The sequence below is a fragment of the Dendrobates tinctorius genome, unplaced genomic scaffold, assembly GCF_039654945.1.
Source record: "Dendrobates tinctorius isolate UK_male_01 unplaced genomic scaffold, ASM3965494v1 ptg000206l, whole genome shotgun sequence".
Taxonomy (NCBI): domain Eukaryota; kingdom Metazoa; phylum Chordata; class Amphibia; order Anura; family Dendrobatidae; genus Dendrobates; species Dendrobates tinctorius.
In genome coordinates, this window is record NW_027361873.1 from 1,333,323 (window position 1) to 1,350,417 (window position 17,095).

The following is a 17,095-nucleotide window of genomic DNA, read 5'->3' on the forward strand; positions in this document are numbered from 1 at the left end:
TTGCATATTTACTTACAGTTTAGAAAAGTTTATAAAAGTTATTTGCTATATTCTAATTGTATTCTAATAAATGTAGTTTTTGCTCTAAGTGGTCTGATTACTTATATGATGGTGAGAAACTGAATAAGCACGATGTTTAATATTTTACAACAGTAAATTTGTTGTTATGAATTGGCCATTTATGAAGGAGTCGGAGCCTGATAAAATCCAGGAGTCGGAGTCGCAACTGTGGCTTACCGACTCCACAGCCCTGCTGTCTCGCGTAAAAACTGGGTGACATGTAGGCATTTTAAGGTACTCTTCAAACAAAGTCACAACAGCACATGTGAATATAACCTAACACCAAAGGCAACTGCTTGCTATTAAATAAGCATGTTTATTACAGGAGTTGAGTTTTATCCCAATTCTGATTCCATCAATCCATAGCAGCAAGGCAAAGATGACATTGTAGATTTTATTCACAAAAGGTGCATCCAAGAAGTCACAGAAAGAAGGCAAGACTTGTCCTGTACAATCTAATCCTGGGATAGATCCACTGTATAAGGTTTGGGCAGGTGTTCTGGACCTCTTAAACTCTCTTACTCTTCATTTTGTTCATACTGGTGCTTGATGTGTTTCCACATTTTCTAGAAATACCAAGAAGGAGTTTAAATTAATTGATGCAGAATAGAGCTGGCATATTAAACTGTATGTTAGAATACAAATTCTATACATTGACCTATATCTTAGACCTGATGAGGCTAGTGTACTTATTTTTGAAAATTCTTGTCAGAATGGCCATATAATCTTAAATTGAGTATTTTAATTCAGTTTTAGCTGGAATGATACATATTTTAAAGGGGGTGTCCACTTCAGATAAGTGGATCACAAACGCTGCAATCTGTCAGAAATAAGAAATATAACCGGCCCTCGCTGGGGCCAGCTCCCTTCTGTCTTTGCTGCAGTAGTGACATCACATCGACAGGGTTGCATACTTTCTATAGCTTATCACTGAACTTAGCAGCTGTGCTGAAGTAGACGTCGAGAGGTGGCACTTAGTGATTGGCTGCAGCAGGGATGTGTACTGTCAGCATGCCATCAGAGCTGCAAGTAAAACACAGGAACAGCGACATAGGGCAACTACCTGCTGTTCATTATTTTAGGAATTTTGCAGTGCTTGGGGTCATCTTACCTGAAAGTGAACAATCCTGTTATTAGCAGGTATACCTTCAAAAACTATTCAAAAATCCATAACAGAATGGCTGCATAATTAAATTTTTATACTTAACAAAAACAAATTAACATTTTGATAATCAGGATAGAAAGTCAATTAAGAGTACATTAAAGATTTACTTTTGGGAAACATTTCCCTCTATGGACAACAAAACAATGCATGTGGAAACAATCAAAGACAAACTCCAATAAGCCCCAATATATTAGTTATGCTTGATGCCATATTAAACCAACCCCATCCGCAAATTACCTTCAGAAAACCTAAACAATAGAAAAGACACACAGGGGTGGTAAAAGAGGTACAGCAGCCAAAAAAAAAAAAATCTTGCTAGAGAAAAAAAAAAAAAAAAAAAAAAAAAGTGTCCTCCAAGATGGTGTCGCCTGTGCAATAGCAGCTATCGGATCACCTCTATATACACCGATAGCTGCTACTGTGCAGGCTGCCCGAGGATGAGTATATCATTATCTCAAAACGGAAAATAAAGATTAAAACCACAAGACAGATTTCATCAACCCAGGTATCATTTTACTCAGTATAGTGGTGCCGACCTGACACAGTCTATAGGTTACTGTGCACAAGCCTGCTGACATGTTCCCTTTCAGGCTATGTACCCACGTATGCAGATAATGCCTGACTGAAAACCGGACTCCTTCCCTGAAAACGTGCGTTTTTTTTCCGGAGCGTCCCCAGTCTCATAGAAAATAGTTAGAAATGCGGATTTTTCTGCGGGAAAAAAAAACTCATCAATATGCACAAAAAGTGCAGAATTCATTAAAATGAATGGGATGCTTCTTGTAAGCGTTTTTCCCGGAAAAACCGCTTACGTGTGCACACACCCTAAAAGGGGTTGTACAAAAACATATCCAAAAAAAACGACAGTCACTAGGGATCAGGCCTCAGTCCCAAATCACAAGGATTGAGGTCCTAAGTCCATAATTGAATGAAGCAACAATGCATAGGCTACCAATGAATCCCTGGACATCATATCTTAATAAATTGAAGGGGGTGCGGCAAAGATCCCAGAAGGGAAGTTTTAATGAAAACCTGACAGTACATGGCTGAATTTGTCTTTTAAAGTTGATTAGACGACATTGTATATGACAAGATTACAAAGGTTAAAATATATAGTGATACTTTATCAAACTTCTTTTGTTGCATATTCAAGTGTCCAGTCTAGTCATGCCCAGGTTGCCGATAGCATGACCAGTGAGGTGTAATGGATCCCTGGGCTGGCCTTACTCTGAAGGCAAAGATCCCCTGTGTGTGCCTAAAGTCACCATACTCACAAGCAGTTGCGGGATTCAAAGTTCCTGGAGAGGCTATATGGACGGCTCCGAGATAAGCCACAGCTCACTGGGTGTGGTATTGGTGGACTGGTCAGTGTGTAGTGAATGCCTTTCCGACTAGTATGGAGATTCGAGTAGGTGACAAAAGAAGCTTGATAAATTGAGCATCACTAAATACTGTGACCTAGTCCAACACAATAGGGCCTGTAATCAACTTTGAAAGACAAACGCAGCCATGTAATTAGATCATGGGTGTTCACGTAACACATGGGGCAGTTATTGCATTTGCACCCTTTTGTTGTTTTTTTTGCAGTATTCATCCTTCCATTTGTACATTTTTTTTTTTTTAAGCAACCGTGTTCTTCCCCTGGATTTTATTTAGGCCTAAAACTTCGGGGCAGTGTTTGTGACATCTTAGCAGAACAAGGGACTTTGTGCAGTAAGGTCACAAAACAGGCTAAAGACCAAAAGCTTGAGGTTTTATTTTTTTTGGCACAAAATTCATGAACCGCAGGCGCCACATTGATGAATTTAGAGGAAAAAAAAATTGTGGCATAAAAAACAAAAATTAAAAGGGACTTACAACCCCCCCCGCCACAGATGACACTCATGCCCTGTGCTGCCAAGTGCACTCATTGCCTGGGAAATATCAGGGGAAAAATAATTTTGTGACCTCCCTTCTAACACTGTCGCACCCCTCCAATCTATGCTAAACTCTGCTACCCAACTAATCCACTTATCCCCCCACTATTCCCTGGCCTTACATCTGTCAATCCCTGTACTGGCTTCCCATTATCCAGAGACTCCTAACCTTGGCATACAAAGCTATCCACAACCTGTCTCCTCCATACATCTGTGACCTCGTCTCCCGGTACTTACCTGATCACAACCTCTGATCCTCACAAGATCTCCTTCTCTACTCCCCTCTTATGTCCTCCTCCCACAATCGCATACAAGATTTCTCCGGCACATCCCCCCTACTCTGGAACTCTCTACTACAACATATCAGAATTTGAAGACCTACCTCTTCCGACAAGCCTACCACCTGCAGTGACCCCCTATCCACCAGACCGATGCATGACCAGCTCTGCCCTCACCCTTCCCTGGTAGATTGTGAGCCCTTGTATTGTTTAAGATTACCGTACTCATTTTTATTATTAGTGGGCAGCACTGCAGCGATGGAGTCCTGGGTTCGAATCCCACCAAGAATAACATCCGCAAGGAGTTTGAATGCTCTCCCCGTGTTTGCGTGGGTTTCCTCCAGGTTCTCCGGTTTCCTCCCACATTCCAAAGACATACTGATAGGGAATTTAGATTGTGAGCCCCATCGGGGATAGTGATGATAATGTGTGCAAACTGTAAAGCGCTGCGGAATATGTTAGCGCTATATAAAAATAAAGATTATTATGTATACCCCTCCATGGAATAAATGGCGCTATAATAAATAATATCAGCGCTAAATAGCACCTTTCACAAGATGGAGCAGGTGCAGTTCCTTCCATATGACAGAGGCGGCGCTATCCGCACACTGCATGCCCTCCTTCCATCTGTCCTTGACCTCTCATAGGTCGGTTCCCCCAGTATCACTGTCCTGTCGCCCCCACACAGGCGCCCGGTACCCGTTGTACAGCTGACCCCGCCGTGCCCTTGGACCAGTCACCCCTGTGCCCTTACCCCTCGGTTGAGGTGCTCAAACAAAGCGTCGGCTCCTTGGTCAAAAGCCCGCTCAAACAGCACGACCCCGAGCACGATGCTGAGGGTGAAGGTGGAGGTGCGGCGGAAGACGGTACGGTACACGGTGTTCAGCAGAGACATGGTTGTGAGGCAGCTGCTCGAATAGAGAAGGCGGGGGTGACGTCGCGGTCACGTGATAGTCTTCCGGCAAAGAAACCCGCCTCACAGTGACGTGCTTAAAAGGCGACAACATCCGGTCACATGACCATACGCTGCGCATGCGTTAACGAGCCCTGTTTCGTAGTGAAGTATTTTGCTGTAAATAATCCAATCTCGGAGCGTAGCAGTGCCGGGGCTGAGGGGAGCGCGGCCGTACGGAGCCCGGGATCCTCGCCATGGGCCGACGCTACTTCTGTGACTACTGCGACCGCTCCTTCCAGGACAATCTTCACAACCGCAAGAAACACCTGAATGGCGTGCAGCACCAGAGGAGCAAGAAGGCCTGGTACGATGTGTTCAGAGGTGAGGGCGCCATTACTATGTGCCTGTAGTTAATAGGAAAGCCCAGACATTGCCTGTAATATGCTGCCGCCATCCAGAGGGCAGGGCGCACAGGCTGCCGCCATCCAGAGGGCAGGGCGCACAGGCTGCCGCCATCCAGAGGGCAGGGCGCACAGGCTGCCGCCATCCAGAGGGCAGGGCGCACAGGCTGCCGCCATCCAGAGGGCAGGGCGCACAGGCTGCCGCCATCCAGAGGGCAGGGCGCACAGGCTGCCGCCATCCAGAGGGCAGGGCGCACAGGCTGCCGGCCTATGGGGGCCAGGTGACTGCTATAAGGGTCACATTACCATAATAGCCCTGCTCTTCTGTCCATAGGATGCCCCATGGGCGCCCGGGAAAGGATTAACGTGGTAAATTAAAGGCTATGCTGATTGAAAGCCATTTATTTCTTTATTTGGGGTGTAGCGGTAGCCCCCACATTCAGGTCTGCTTATTATTAATGCAGATTGTATGTGGGCGGGCCTGGACACTATAAAGCAGCTCAGCGGGCTGACCAATTAAATGGAATCTGTCACCCCATTTTCTGCCTATAAGCTGCGGCCACCGCTATCGGGCTTATCTACAGCATTCTGTAATGCTGTAGATAAGCCCCCCCCCCAATGTAACCTAAAAGATAAGAAAAACAAGTTAGATTATACTCACCAGGGGGTGCGGTGGGTGTCACGGTCCGGCGCCTCCCATCTTCTAGCGATGACGTCCTCCTTCTGCTGCGGCTCCTGTGCAGGTGTACTTCCTCTGCCCTGTTGAGGGCAGAGTAAAGTACTGCATTGCGCAGGTGCCGGGAAAGGTCAGAGAGGTCAGGCACCTGCGCACTGAAGTACTTTGCTCTCAACAGGGCAGAGGAAGTACGCCTACTCAGGAGCCGCGGCAGAAGTAAGAAGGAGGACGTCATCTCTATAAGATGGGAGGCGCCGGACCGCGACACCCATTGGACCGGACGCCAGGGTGAGTATAATCTAACTCTTTTTTTCTTCTTTCAGGTTACATCGGGGGATTATCTACAGCATTACATAATGCTGTAGATAAGCCCCTGATGGCTGTGCCCTCAGCTTATAGGCCAAAAATGGGGTGAAAGATTCCCTTTAAGGAGTCGAGCTGCAGTTCGAGAACTGCAGCAACCACTTGGCAGCTCTGCCGCTCGGCACCATACACTGTTTATATCCTGTTGGTGCCAGAGCTAATGCAGATGATGGATGGGGATTCTGGCCCCTATTCCTCTGATGTACGTACCCATATGCGGAAAAAAAAGGTCCGATTTCCAGACGAGTGTCATTTCTGTCCGATTCTTAAACAGAACATCCGTATGACTTACATATGCAATGCGATTTTAACATGAGCTTTTACATACAGCATTTCTCTGTCCTTTACACATCGTTTTAAAATGAAATATTCTTCAAAACACACATTTATATTATACTTCTGCTATTATATACAGGAGTTGAACAAAATAATGGAAACATCAACAAAAGTTAGTTTAATATGGTGTAGGTTCACCTTTTGCGGCGATTACAGCCTCAATTCTCCGAGGTATGGATTCATACAAGGTGTGAATTGTTTCCAAAGGAATTTTAGCCCATTCTTCAGTTAAAACACCCTCCAGTTCTTTGAGCGGCGATGGCGGCGGAAATCGACGTCTAACTTGAATCTCTAAAATCGACCATAAATGCTCAATAATGTTGAGGTCTGGGGATTGTGGGGGCCAGATGAGATGCTCAACTTCATTAGAATGTTCCTCGTGCCATGCTTTAACGATTCTATCTGTGTGAATTGGTGCATTATCATCCTGAAAGTTGGCGTTCCCCTCCGGGAACAGTGCTTGAACCATAGGATGCACTTGGTCGCCCAAAATGCCTAAATAATCTCGGCTGTTAATTCTTCCATGAAGGGATAGGCGGATCTCCACGAAATAGCACCCCAGATCATCACAGAACCTCCACCATATTTTACGGTTGGGAGAAGGCAGTCTGGATGGAATGCTTCTTTAGGCTGTCTCCAAACGTACACTCGGCCAGAGGTCAGAAATAGGGTAAGCGATGATTCGTCCGAGAATATCACATGTTTCCACTGCTCGACAGACCTATTCTGGAGGTTTCTAAACCCCTCTAACCGCTTGGAAACATTTGTCATTGAGAGCAGCGGTTTTCAAATTGCAGCTCTTCCGTGGAATCCAGATTTGTGCAGCTCCCGACGAACATTTTCCGTGGAAACTGGGACTGTAGGTGTTCATTGAGCTCAGCAGTGATTTTCGGAGCCGTGGTCTTGCGATCCTCTCTCACAATTCGCTTTAGAGTCCGACGGTCTCTCGGTCAACTTCGACTTTCGGATGGACCTGTGCTTTGCTGCGGACGTTTTTCCTTCTCTTTCAAACGCAGTCATTACTTTGGAGACAGTACCTCTTGACACGCCAAGCATTCGGGCATTTTCTGTTACACTAGCGCCTGCCATATGAGCACCAACAATTTGGCCTCTTTGAAAATCCGAGAGGTCTGCCATTGGTATCAGGTTTTCATCAATGTTCTTACAATTCTGCAAAACAAAAATTAATTTACATACACATCACATAACACAAATAATCAACTACAAAACATTACCATATGTCACAGTTTACATGTTTATAACATGTTTGAAGATGCCAAAACGTTAGGTGTTTCCATTATTTTGTCCAACCCCTGTATATATATATTAAATATGCATAGCTCTGGCAAAAAATAAGAGACCACTGCAAAATGTTCAGTTTGTCTGATTTTTCTCTTTATAAGTATATTTTTTAGTAAAATGTAAATTGCTCTTTTATTCTATAAACTACTGACATTTTCGATTTTCCAAGCACTAAATCTTGTATTTATTTTCAGAAAATGAGAAATGGTCAAAATAACAAAAAAAATGCAGTGCTTGCAGACATCAAATAATGCTAAGAAAACAAGTTCATAATCATTTAGAAACAGCAATACTAATGTTTTAACTCAGGAAGAGTTCAGAAATCAATATTTTGTGGAATAACCATGATTGTTTGTCACAACTTTCACGTGTCTTGGCATGATTTCCACCAGTCTTTCACACTGCTTTTAGATGACCTTATGCCACTCCTGGTACATACATTTAAGCAGTTCTTATGTGATGGCTTGCAACTTTCCATCTTCCTCTTGATTACATTCCAGAGGTTTTCAATGGGGTTCAGGTCTGGAGATTGGGCTGGCCATGACAGGGATTTGATGTGGTGGTCCTTCATCCACACATTGATGGACCTAGCTGTGTGGCATGGTGCATTGTCCTGCTGGAAAAACCATTCCTCAGAGTTGGGGAACATTGCCTGAGCAGAAGGAATCAACTGATTTTCCAGGATAACCTTGTATGCGGCTTGATTCATACGTCGTCCTTTGCAAAGATTAACCTGCCCAATTCCAGCCTTGCTAACGCATCCCCAGATCATCAGCAATCCTCCTCCAAATTTCACAGTGGGTGCAAGACACTGTGTCTTGAAAGCCTCTCCAGGTCTCCGTCTAACCATTAGACGACCAGGTGTTGGGCAGAGCTGAAAATTAGACTCATCAGAGAAGATTACCTTACTCCAGTCCTCTATGGTCCAATCCTTATGGTCTTTTGCAAACTTCAACCTGGCTCTCCTTTGCTTCTCATTGATGAAAGGCTTTTTTCTAGCATTACGTGACGTGCACTTCACCCCAGTTGCCATTCCTTTTGTAGGTCACTTGATGTCATCCTGTGGTTGCTGAGTGACATTCGAATAAGATGACTGTTAATCCCGGTCAGTGGAGAGTCGTTTTCGCCCTCTGCCGTTCTGTAGCTTTGTTGTCCCCAATGTCTGCTGCTTGACCTTGCTGTAATGGACTGCCGTCTTTGAAATTTTAAGGATGAAGGAACAGGAGGAGCACTGCCAGAGCCCTTCAAAATGACCTCCAGCAGGCCACAAATGTGCATGTGTCTGCACAAACTGTTAGAAACCGACTCCACGAGGATGGTCTGAGTGCCCGACGTCCACAAACACTAGGATCCTCATTGATTAACAGAACGGGAAAATGGGAAAGTTTTCCTACTAGAATGGAACAAAGGGAAAAAATGGACGTAACAGCTTATACAAAGCGGAAATCCGAATCCCAACATTTACCATGAATAGTAGTGGCATGTACATCCTAAAATGGAACGGCGGACCATTCGGAAGTATGACAACCAAAGGAACACTAGACATGGATTATGGCACAAAAGTAGGGGTAGGGACACCAATATAAATAGTATGAAATGCCTTTATTAGAAGTGAATGGCACAAATTTGATGCAGTATGCAAGAGTGCCTGCACAATTACATAGTGAAATAATTAAAATGAATGACACTTATGTACAACATATGGTTAATGTATACGAATCAGGGACCACAAAAGGGGTATAAAAAGAGGCAAGTGCAATTGGAGATGCAGAAAAATACTGTATCATATTTGGGTTTACCCACCTTGGGCAAAGTAGAATGTAAATGTGTGGGTGGGAAACAAATGATCAATCAGAAAAGAATCCATGAAAAAAATGGTCACGGAAAAGGACAAAGGGCAGATAAGTTGTAATATGTACAGAACAATATATATCAAGTTAGAGATATGAACAAAATGTTCCCAACTTGGTCTTCGTACAGGCCAATCAAAACCGTAAATGCTGCTACTCTATACACCCATGCATATCACATGGAAAACTGCAGTAATGCAAAAATGATCATAATAAAAACATGTTAGTCAATCTCCTGATATGAGTGGAAGAGTAGCCATGTGGAGACGATATGAAGCCCATGTGACATGTGTAACATGAAACAATGCAAAAAAGATGGGGATAGTTTGAATAGCATATATAAAAATTACCTGGTGGTGGTCCCTGACTTGCAGTGCGGCGCACACCCCGACGCGTGTTTCGGAACAGCGTCCTTCGTCAGGGGGTTCGAACCCGTTGATGTTGGCAGATTATGCTGCCATTAGTCCAATCTGTATATGAGCCCTTTAAAGAGGTTGTTTGGAGTCCAAACACTAGGATCCTCATTGATTAACAGAACGGGGAAAGTTTTCTTCCTACTAGAATAGAACAGCAGTGCGCATGCTCCGCCGCTCCATTAATTTTTCAGGGTATGTGCACACGCTGCGGAATCTGCTGCAGATCCACAGCGGATTTGGCCCTTGGATCTGCATCAGTTTCTGCTGCGATGTATAGTACCATTAAAATCGATAAAAAACAAAAACTGCTGTGCAGATGCTTCGGATTTTTCCGTGCGGATTTGCTGCTGTTTCAATTTCAAATCCACGGCATGTCAGTTCTTTGTGCGGAATCCGCAGCGGTTTCACACCTTCTCCATTGTAGAGGTGTGAAACCGCAGGGCTAATCCGCAGACAAACTGCAGGTCTTTTGCCCTGTGGATTTTGCCAAATCCGCAGACCAATCCGCAGCGTGTTCACTCACCCTTATAGGGCTTCTGGGTGATATGCTGGGCTTGCTTCAGCAGCTGTATAGAGAATGAATAACTGGGATAAAAGTGCCCAGTTAGGAATACAAAATTCCAGATTAGGAAATGTTATGTCAGTCGTACAGTACTGCCTAAATCAGTACACCTGCAACGCGTAACTTGTTTAATTGTGATATATTAAGTAGTCTTGCCTATTATGAGTTATACATATGGGATAAAGTTCCCCAAACTTATATTAAGTCTCCTCTTCTCTAAAAGTGAGAGGTGACCATATTGGTGTCGCAGGACTTGAAGGTGATGACCTTGTTGCCTGTAATAATACATAAGATATTGCAGAAACAGGAGTAAGGTGTGAGATATCTATCCATGATCGAGTGATATTTATAGAGGTTCCCCAGCTAAAAAAAAAAAATCTGCATACATGTGTAAAATTGAAATATGCACAACGTAATAATAAACTTTCAATGAAAGATCCACCAATGTCCCACTTCCAGCCCTGGTACTGGAAATACCACTTGCTCATGGTTTTCGGCAGAAGAGAGCTTCTTATGTTGGCCTCTGCCTCGTTTTTATAGCGAAACCAGCCGCCTGCTTTGTCATAGACAATATAAGGATCTTTACTATTTAAATAACCAGTCAGCCAGCCCCTTTATACACACCTCACTGATCATGTGCCAGTGATGGGGTGGGAGGCTTGGCTGACTAGCATCTAATCTGGTAGTGAAGCTGTGGGAACTGGTTCTGGAAGTACCTGAGCAAGTTGTATGGTATGAGATTTTTGACCACATCTAAAGGTCTTTTACTATTGCTAGAAAACCTCTTTAACCCTTTCGTGACACAGCTAAATTACAGTCTTTTTGAAAAGGGGATTGTCTCATCTTTGTAAATGGGTAAAACTGTAAAGTTATTGTAACGGCAAAATGAAAAAATACAACTTTTGCAATTTACTTCTAATTAAAAAAAACTGTCCATTTTAGCATTTGGTAGTATAAGGATTTAACCGGACCAAATGCAGCAATAAAAATAATACATCCTGAAAGCACAGGTGGTTGCTGTTGGCTAACACACGTTTTCCCAAAACAACAACGCCAAATGTTGTACGCGTTGCTGCTAATTACATGTGGTTTACCTTCCAAATAGCCTCTGATCACTCTTTACTTGATTGCCTTGTATCCCGTTTGTTTAGTTTTTATACTTATTATATTGTACTCTTTTTAACTTCTTGTTTAATTTTAATACAGTATTTTTGAAAATAAGAGTGTACGCTTACAGTTCTGAATCTATTTAAAGGGACAATTGTCATCAGGCTTTTGCACCGTATCTGAGCACATCGTAATCTATGGGCAGAGATGTTTCTGGTACAATGTGTCAGGGAGAAGCCTTCAGGTGGTTAGTGAGACGGGTGGGACCAAACACCTACAGATCCACCCAGGGGCGTGTGTCTAAAATGCACATAGTGATCAGTATGTGTGTGAATGGTTGTAGGACCTGCGATGAGGTTATAGCCATGTGATCTGGTGGGCGTGGCTACGGACCATATAAGGTGACCAGGGTAGTTCACATGAGCGAATGCCTGGACCCGGTTGGTCCGTATGGAAGGTCTCGTCTGGCTGATGTGCTGGAAGATGTGGCTGCCTTCCTGAGTGCACGTGTGCACGTTGTGAGTAATGGCGACGTGTGTCTGACAGTTCCCTGGAGGGAATGGACGTCTGCAGTGTGAAGCAGCTAAGAAGGTAACCCGGAGAGGGTGAGCTAACTGTGTTTTGGCGAGAGCCTGCATACCGGACATAACACAGCCTGTGTGACCACAGGGTTAACAGAGCGGAGCTCTGTCATGAACATTATGCTGCTTTGATGTGAAAAGCCTGTTGCTGCTTTGGTTTATGATGATGAATAGACTGCATGGACTATGTTAATGTTTTATGAAAAACCTGGTTATTTGGCTGCACAGCGAGTATCCCCAACTCGAATAACAAGTGCTACCTTACAATTGGTGGAGAATGCGAAGGGCACTGTTGTAACCTTGTTGCTAGGGGCAACGGACGAGGTCTGCAAAACTCTGTTGCTAAGGGCAACGGTTCCAAAAGCACATGTTGCAGTGCTGGCAAGGCTGAGCCAGGAGGGTGGACGGTCTTGCAAAGCATGTGATATGCTGACCGGGGTCAGTGGAAGAGACTTATAAGGACACCTCTGCGGTAGAGGGGTCTGAGAACCTGCGTGGCTAGCAGTTAACGGTCGTGAAAACCGTGTGGTATACTGACCGGGGTCAGAGAAAAAGAGACTGTGGATAAATTGTGGGATACTCCTGAGGAGAAGAGGCGTCCGAGAACCTGTGTGGACGTCACCAACAGGTAACAGACCGGTGTCTGTGTTGTACTGACCGGGGTCAGTGAGAAAGATTGTGTACCTGGATGGTTCAGTGTGCAAGGTCCTGAAAAACCCGTGCCGGACCTGGTTATTTGGCTGCACAGCGAGTATCCCCAACTCGAATAACAAGTGCTACCTTACAGCACCTTTCCAAAATTGTGGGTAAACAACTTTGATACAAGCATGTGAAGCTCATTCAAACTCATCTGTGACAAGTAACAGGTGTGAACAATATGAAAATCACATCTGAAACCAAATAATGGCAGGAGACACAGGAGGACCCCACTTCTGATACAGAGACATAAAAAAACTAGACTGCAGTTTGCCAAATTGCACGTGAGTAAGCCTTAATCCTTCTGGGAAAACATCTTATGGACAGATGAGACCAAAATAGAGCTTTTTGGTAAAGCATATCATTTTACTGTTTACTGAAAACTAAATGAGACCTACAAAGGAAAGAACACAGTACCTACAGTCAAATATAGTGGAGGTTGAAAGATATTTTGGGGTTGTTTCGCTGCATCTGGCATTGAGTGTCATGACTGTGTGCAAGGCATCATGAAATCTGAAGATTACCAAGTGATTTTGGTTCGCAATGTAGTGCCCAGTGTCAGAAAGGGGGGTTTTCGTCCTAGGTCATGGGTCTTCCAGCAGGACAATGACCCCAAACATACTTAAAGAATCAGCCAGAAATAGATGGAAACAAAGTGCTGGAGAGTTCTGAAGTGGCCAGCAATGAGCCCGGATCTAAGTTCCATTGAACTCTTGTGGAGAGATCTTAAAATTGCAAAAGAGCTGTAAAAAATTCCAGTTTCGAGATGTAAGAGGCCTATTGATGGTTATAGGAAGCTATTGATTGCAGTTAATCTAAAGCGTGTTCACCCAAATATTTAAGTTGAGGGTACCAACAATTTTGTCCAAACCGGTTTTGGGGGTTTTCTGTGAAATTGTCCAATTTGCCCCCCCTTTTTTTTTTTTTTTCTCTTGTTCCAATAGACACAAAGGAAATAGACATTTGTATAACAAAAAATGTGTAAATACAATCATTTTCTGGGAGAAATACTTACATTTTCTGCTTCAATTTCAAGGGTTCCAACACTTTCGGCCATGACTGTATGTATGATTGTTGCACTCTAGCTGTGATATTTATACAAGCATTCTTTACTGACATATCACTTATGTGAACGGGGACCTTGAGTACCCTGGGTCAACTTGGAGCAGCCTCTTGCCTTAACAGTTGCAGGAAATAGTAAGTGATGCCTTTTTAGAATTGTATGCATTTCTGCATTGATTACTAATATGTTGATGAACTGTTCTGTCACAATTAGGCAGACACTATCTACTAAACTAATAACAGACAGTTGTGCCATTAATGGAGAATCTACTATATAATCGTCAAAATCTGTCAGTCTGTAAAAGAAGTCCCGCGTCGCTGATTGGTCGTGGCCGGCCGGGACCAATCAGCGACTTCGAACGACTCACGCCCCCATCAGGAGATCTGCGCTGAGAGAGATTCTAGAATACACGATGCGTTAGAATCGGGCCACCATCTAGTATTGAATAAACATCCACAGTGTAGGGAAGAAAGTTAACGTCTGTGTTACTGACTTCTCCAAAAGCATGGCAAAATGTGTTTCCTTGGTGTCCTTAGACAGCTCTTTGGTCTTGGCAATGGTGGAGAGGCTGGAGTGTGATTGAGTGTATGGACAGGTGTCCTTTATACAGGTGATGAGATCAAACAGGTGCAGTTAATACATGTAAAGAGTGCAGAGTAGGAGGGCTTCTTAAACAAAAACTAACCGTCTGTGAGAGCCAGAATTCTTGCTGGTTGGCAGGTGATCAAATGAACTTTCGTTCAATAAAATACGATTTAATTATGTTAAAATCATACAGCGTGATTTTTTTTATTTTGTAAGATTCTGTCTCACAGTTGAAGTGTATCTACAATAAAAATTAGACCTCTCCATTCTTTGTAGGGGGAAAACTTGCAAAATCAGCAGAGTATCAAATACTTTCCCCACTGTAGGTAATTTTAAAGGGTTCATTTTCTATTTCTTGCAACTAAATAGTGACTGCAATTCATACATCTGTTATATAATGCATATAGTTATACTGCATTTTTTTTATTTTTACTGTTATTTGCAGACCTTTCTTACTCTTTGGAATTATTCTCTATTTTAGATGCTTCCCAGATCCTTGCAGAAGAAGAAACCAAGAAACTGTGCAGACGCTTTCTTCAGACAGGTCGGTATTGAAAACTCTTGCTGTAATTCTATGTGCGCATGTTGAGTGTTTACTTGCAGAAATTTCTGCAAGGTTTCTGCATCTCTTGGCAAGAAAAACGCTGCGGTAAAAATGTTCGTTTTTGCCGCATTTTTGTACAGCAATGAATGCTTTTTTGAGCTAAATAAAGATATTTAAAAAAAAAAAAAAAAAAAAGTTTTGTGATGTAATTTCTTGGTTCAACACCACATTTTTCATGCTGATGCAGTGTGGCATTAGGGTAATGGGATTAGGGCTTGGTATCAGCAGCTGTCATTGACACCTAGCTCTAGGCTTAGTAATGAAAAGATGTCAGCCTGACGCTCTCATTACTAAGCCGATAAGTACACAAACAACAAACACACACATTGTCACCAGCCTATGTAGGAGCGTTAACAGAACAAACGTACTTAGGCTGTAACCAGACAGCAACTGTTAATTTTAATGAAAAAAAAAAAATTGCGTGGGCTGCCGCGTAATTTTAAAAACCAGCAGAGGGAAAGCCGACGGCTGAGAGCTGATATTTAATATTCTGGTCAGGAGCCAATAGCCATAAAGGTTTCCAGGCTAATATCAGCTCACAGCTGTTTTCTTAGGCTTTGGTGGCTAGCTTACAAAAAAAACATGGGGTCCCCTTATAAAATCTAACCAGCAAAGACTAGGCAGACAGCTGCGGGCTGATATTAGTAGCCTAGGAAAGGGCCATGGATACTGGCCCATCCCAGACAAAAAACATCAGCTCTTCAGCCACCCCAGAAAAGCGAGGCCAAGTGCTCCAAATCTGGCACTTGGCCTCGCTCTTCCCACTTACCCTATAGCGGTGGCAAGTGGGGTTCATATTTGTGACAGGTGACATCAAGCCCACAGGTTAGTAATGGAGAGAAGACACCTATCCATTAGTTACCCCATAGTGATATTGTGTATAAAAACAGACACCCAGAATAAAGTCCTTTATTTAAAATAATGACACAGATTTCTTTAATGAATCTTAATTAAACCATACCTACCGAGCACCTAATCCACCGAAGCCAATGTCTAATTCAACAAAAATAAAATAACCACAATATTCCTCACCTTTCCGCAGAGAAGATAATCCATAATGTCCCACGACGATCCTGAAATATATCACTGAGCTGCTGTAAGGGTGGTTTCACATTAGCGTTTAAGGCCGCAGCGTCGGCCTGTGCACGACCGCCGCTGAACCCCGCCCCCTGCCGCGCCTCCGCCGGTAGCTTCGCCTACGGGCGCATGACGCTGCATGCGTCCCCTATCTTTAGCACTGGCGACGCAGGCCGTGCGCAGGTATGCGTTTGGCGGCGCATGCGTCCTTTTGACGGTGCGCCGAGCGCACCAAATTGCAACAGGTTGAGTTTGGCGCTAGTCGGTGCACCCATCAAAAGGACGCATGCGCCGCCAAACGCATACATGCGCACTGCCTGCTTTCCCAGTGCTAAAGATAGGGGACGCATGCAGCGTCATGCCCCCGTAGGCGGAGCTACCGGTGGAGGCGTGGCAGGGGCGGGGCTTAGCGTCGCCGTGCGTAGGCCGACGCTGCGGCCTTAAATGCTAATGTGAAACCACCCTAAGAGTTCACTTGAGTAAATCAGCTCTGGTGATCTCCCTTACAGCACCTCTGCAGCAATGCTGTAAGGGAGATCACTGGAGCTGATGTACTCCAGTGAACTGTGTCACCGCGGCTCAGTGAAACACTGCGGGAGCGATTAACTCCTGTCAGTGTATTGCTGGCGGCCGGGTAGAGCGGTCACATCACCCGGTGTGACTGTTCTACACATGAAATCGCCTTGGGATTTTGTGGACTATGGCGGATAGGTAAGTATAAGTTGGTTTATTTTAAATTATTTCTAGGAGGCGAGGGCATCGGGGATTTGGTGTGAGGTGAGTATAATGGGTTTTTACTTTTACTTGAATGTATATGTAATTATTTATTTAATCTTTTATTTTTTTTATTTTCAACTCTGAGCACCGGTGCCGGCAGATGAGACTACATCTCCCATCAGCGGCACCTGCTGTCACTGTTGTCAGTGACAGCAGACGTGCCCGATGGGAGCTGTAGTCTCATCAGCCCACGCCTGCTGACCTGTGGTAAGCTTTTTATCGCAGGTCACCGCTGTGGGTCACAGCTGCATGACCCCGCAGCGGTCTGACGGTCTTACCAGTGGTAACGTTACCGCCGGTAAAAACCACCATAACGGTGTTTCCCACATTGTCACACAGATGACAGTGTGGGAAACGCCATAGGAAGCCAGTAAAACACAAACAA

The 17,095-nt window shown here is 44.1% G+C and overlaps 2 protein-coding genes across 3 annotated transcripts in view; one reads left to right on the top strand and one right to left on the bottom strand.

The window, feature by feature from the left end:
- Positions 1 to 356: 356 nt before the first annotated feature.
- UQCR10 (ubiquinol-cytochrome c reductase, complex III subunit X) lies at positions 357 to 4,398 on the bottom strand. Its single transcript, XM_073554071.1, has 2 exons — positions 4,174 to 4,398; positions 357 to 626 (listed from the first exon to the last, which is right to left on the bottom strand). The coding sequence occupies exons 1-2, from the start codon at positions 4,312 to 4,314 to the stop codon at positions 579 to 581; spliced, it is 189 nt and encodes a 62-aa protein (XP_073410172.1). The 5' UTR covers positions 4,315 to 4,398; the 3' UTR covers positions 357 to 578.
- A 31-nt stretch (positions 4,399 to 4,429) lies between these two features.
- ZMAT5 (zinc finger matrin-type 5) overlaps positions 4,430 to 17,095 on the top strand; it is a 35,516-nt gene continuing 22,850 nt past the window's right edge. For both annotated transcript variants that reach the window (XM_073554069.1, XM_073554070.1), the window contains exons 1-2: positions 4,430 to 4,695; positions 14,734 to 14,796. In XM_073554069.1, coding sequence (XP_073410170.1) covers positions 4,569 to 4,695; positions 14,734 to 14,796 — 190 coding nt within the window. In that variant the 5' untranslated portion in view covers positions 4,430 to 4,568. The remainder of the gene's footprint in view (positions 4,696 to 14,733; positions 14,797 to 17,095) is intronic.

Bases quoted from the DNA above. Each gene is read 5' to 3' on its own strand.
- UQCR10 (XM_073554071.1), bottom strand. From the start codon at position 4,314: ATGTCTCTGCTGAACACCGTGTACCGTACCGTCTTCCGCCGCACCTCC. The intron at 627-4,173 runs GTAAGGGCACAG...TGGTATTTCTAG, and splicing joins TTGAGCACCTCAACCGAGGG to AAAATGTGGAAACACATCAA.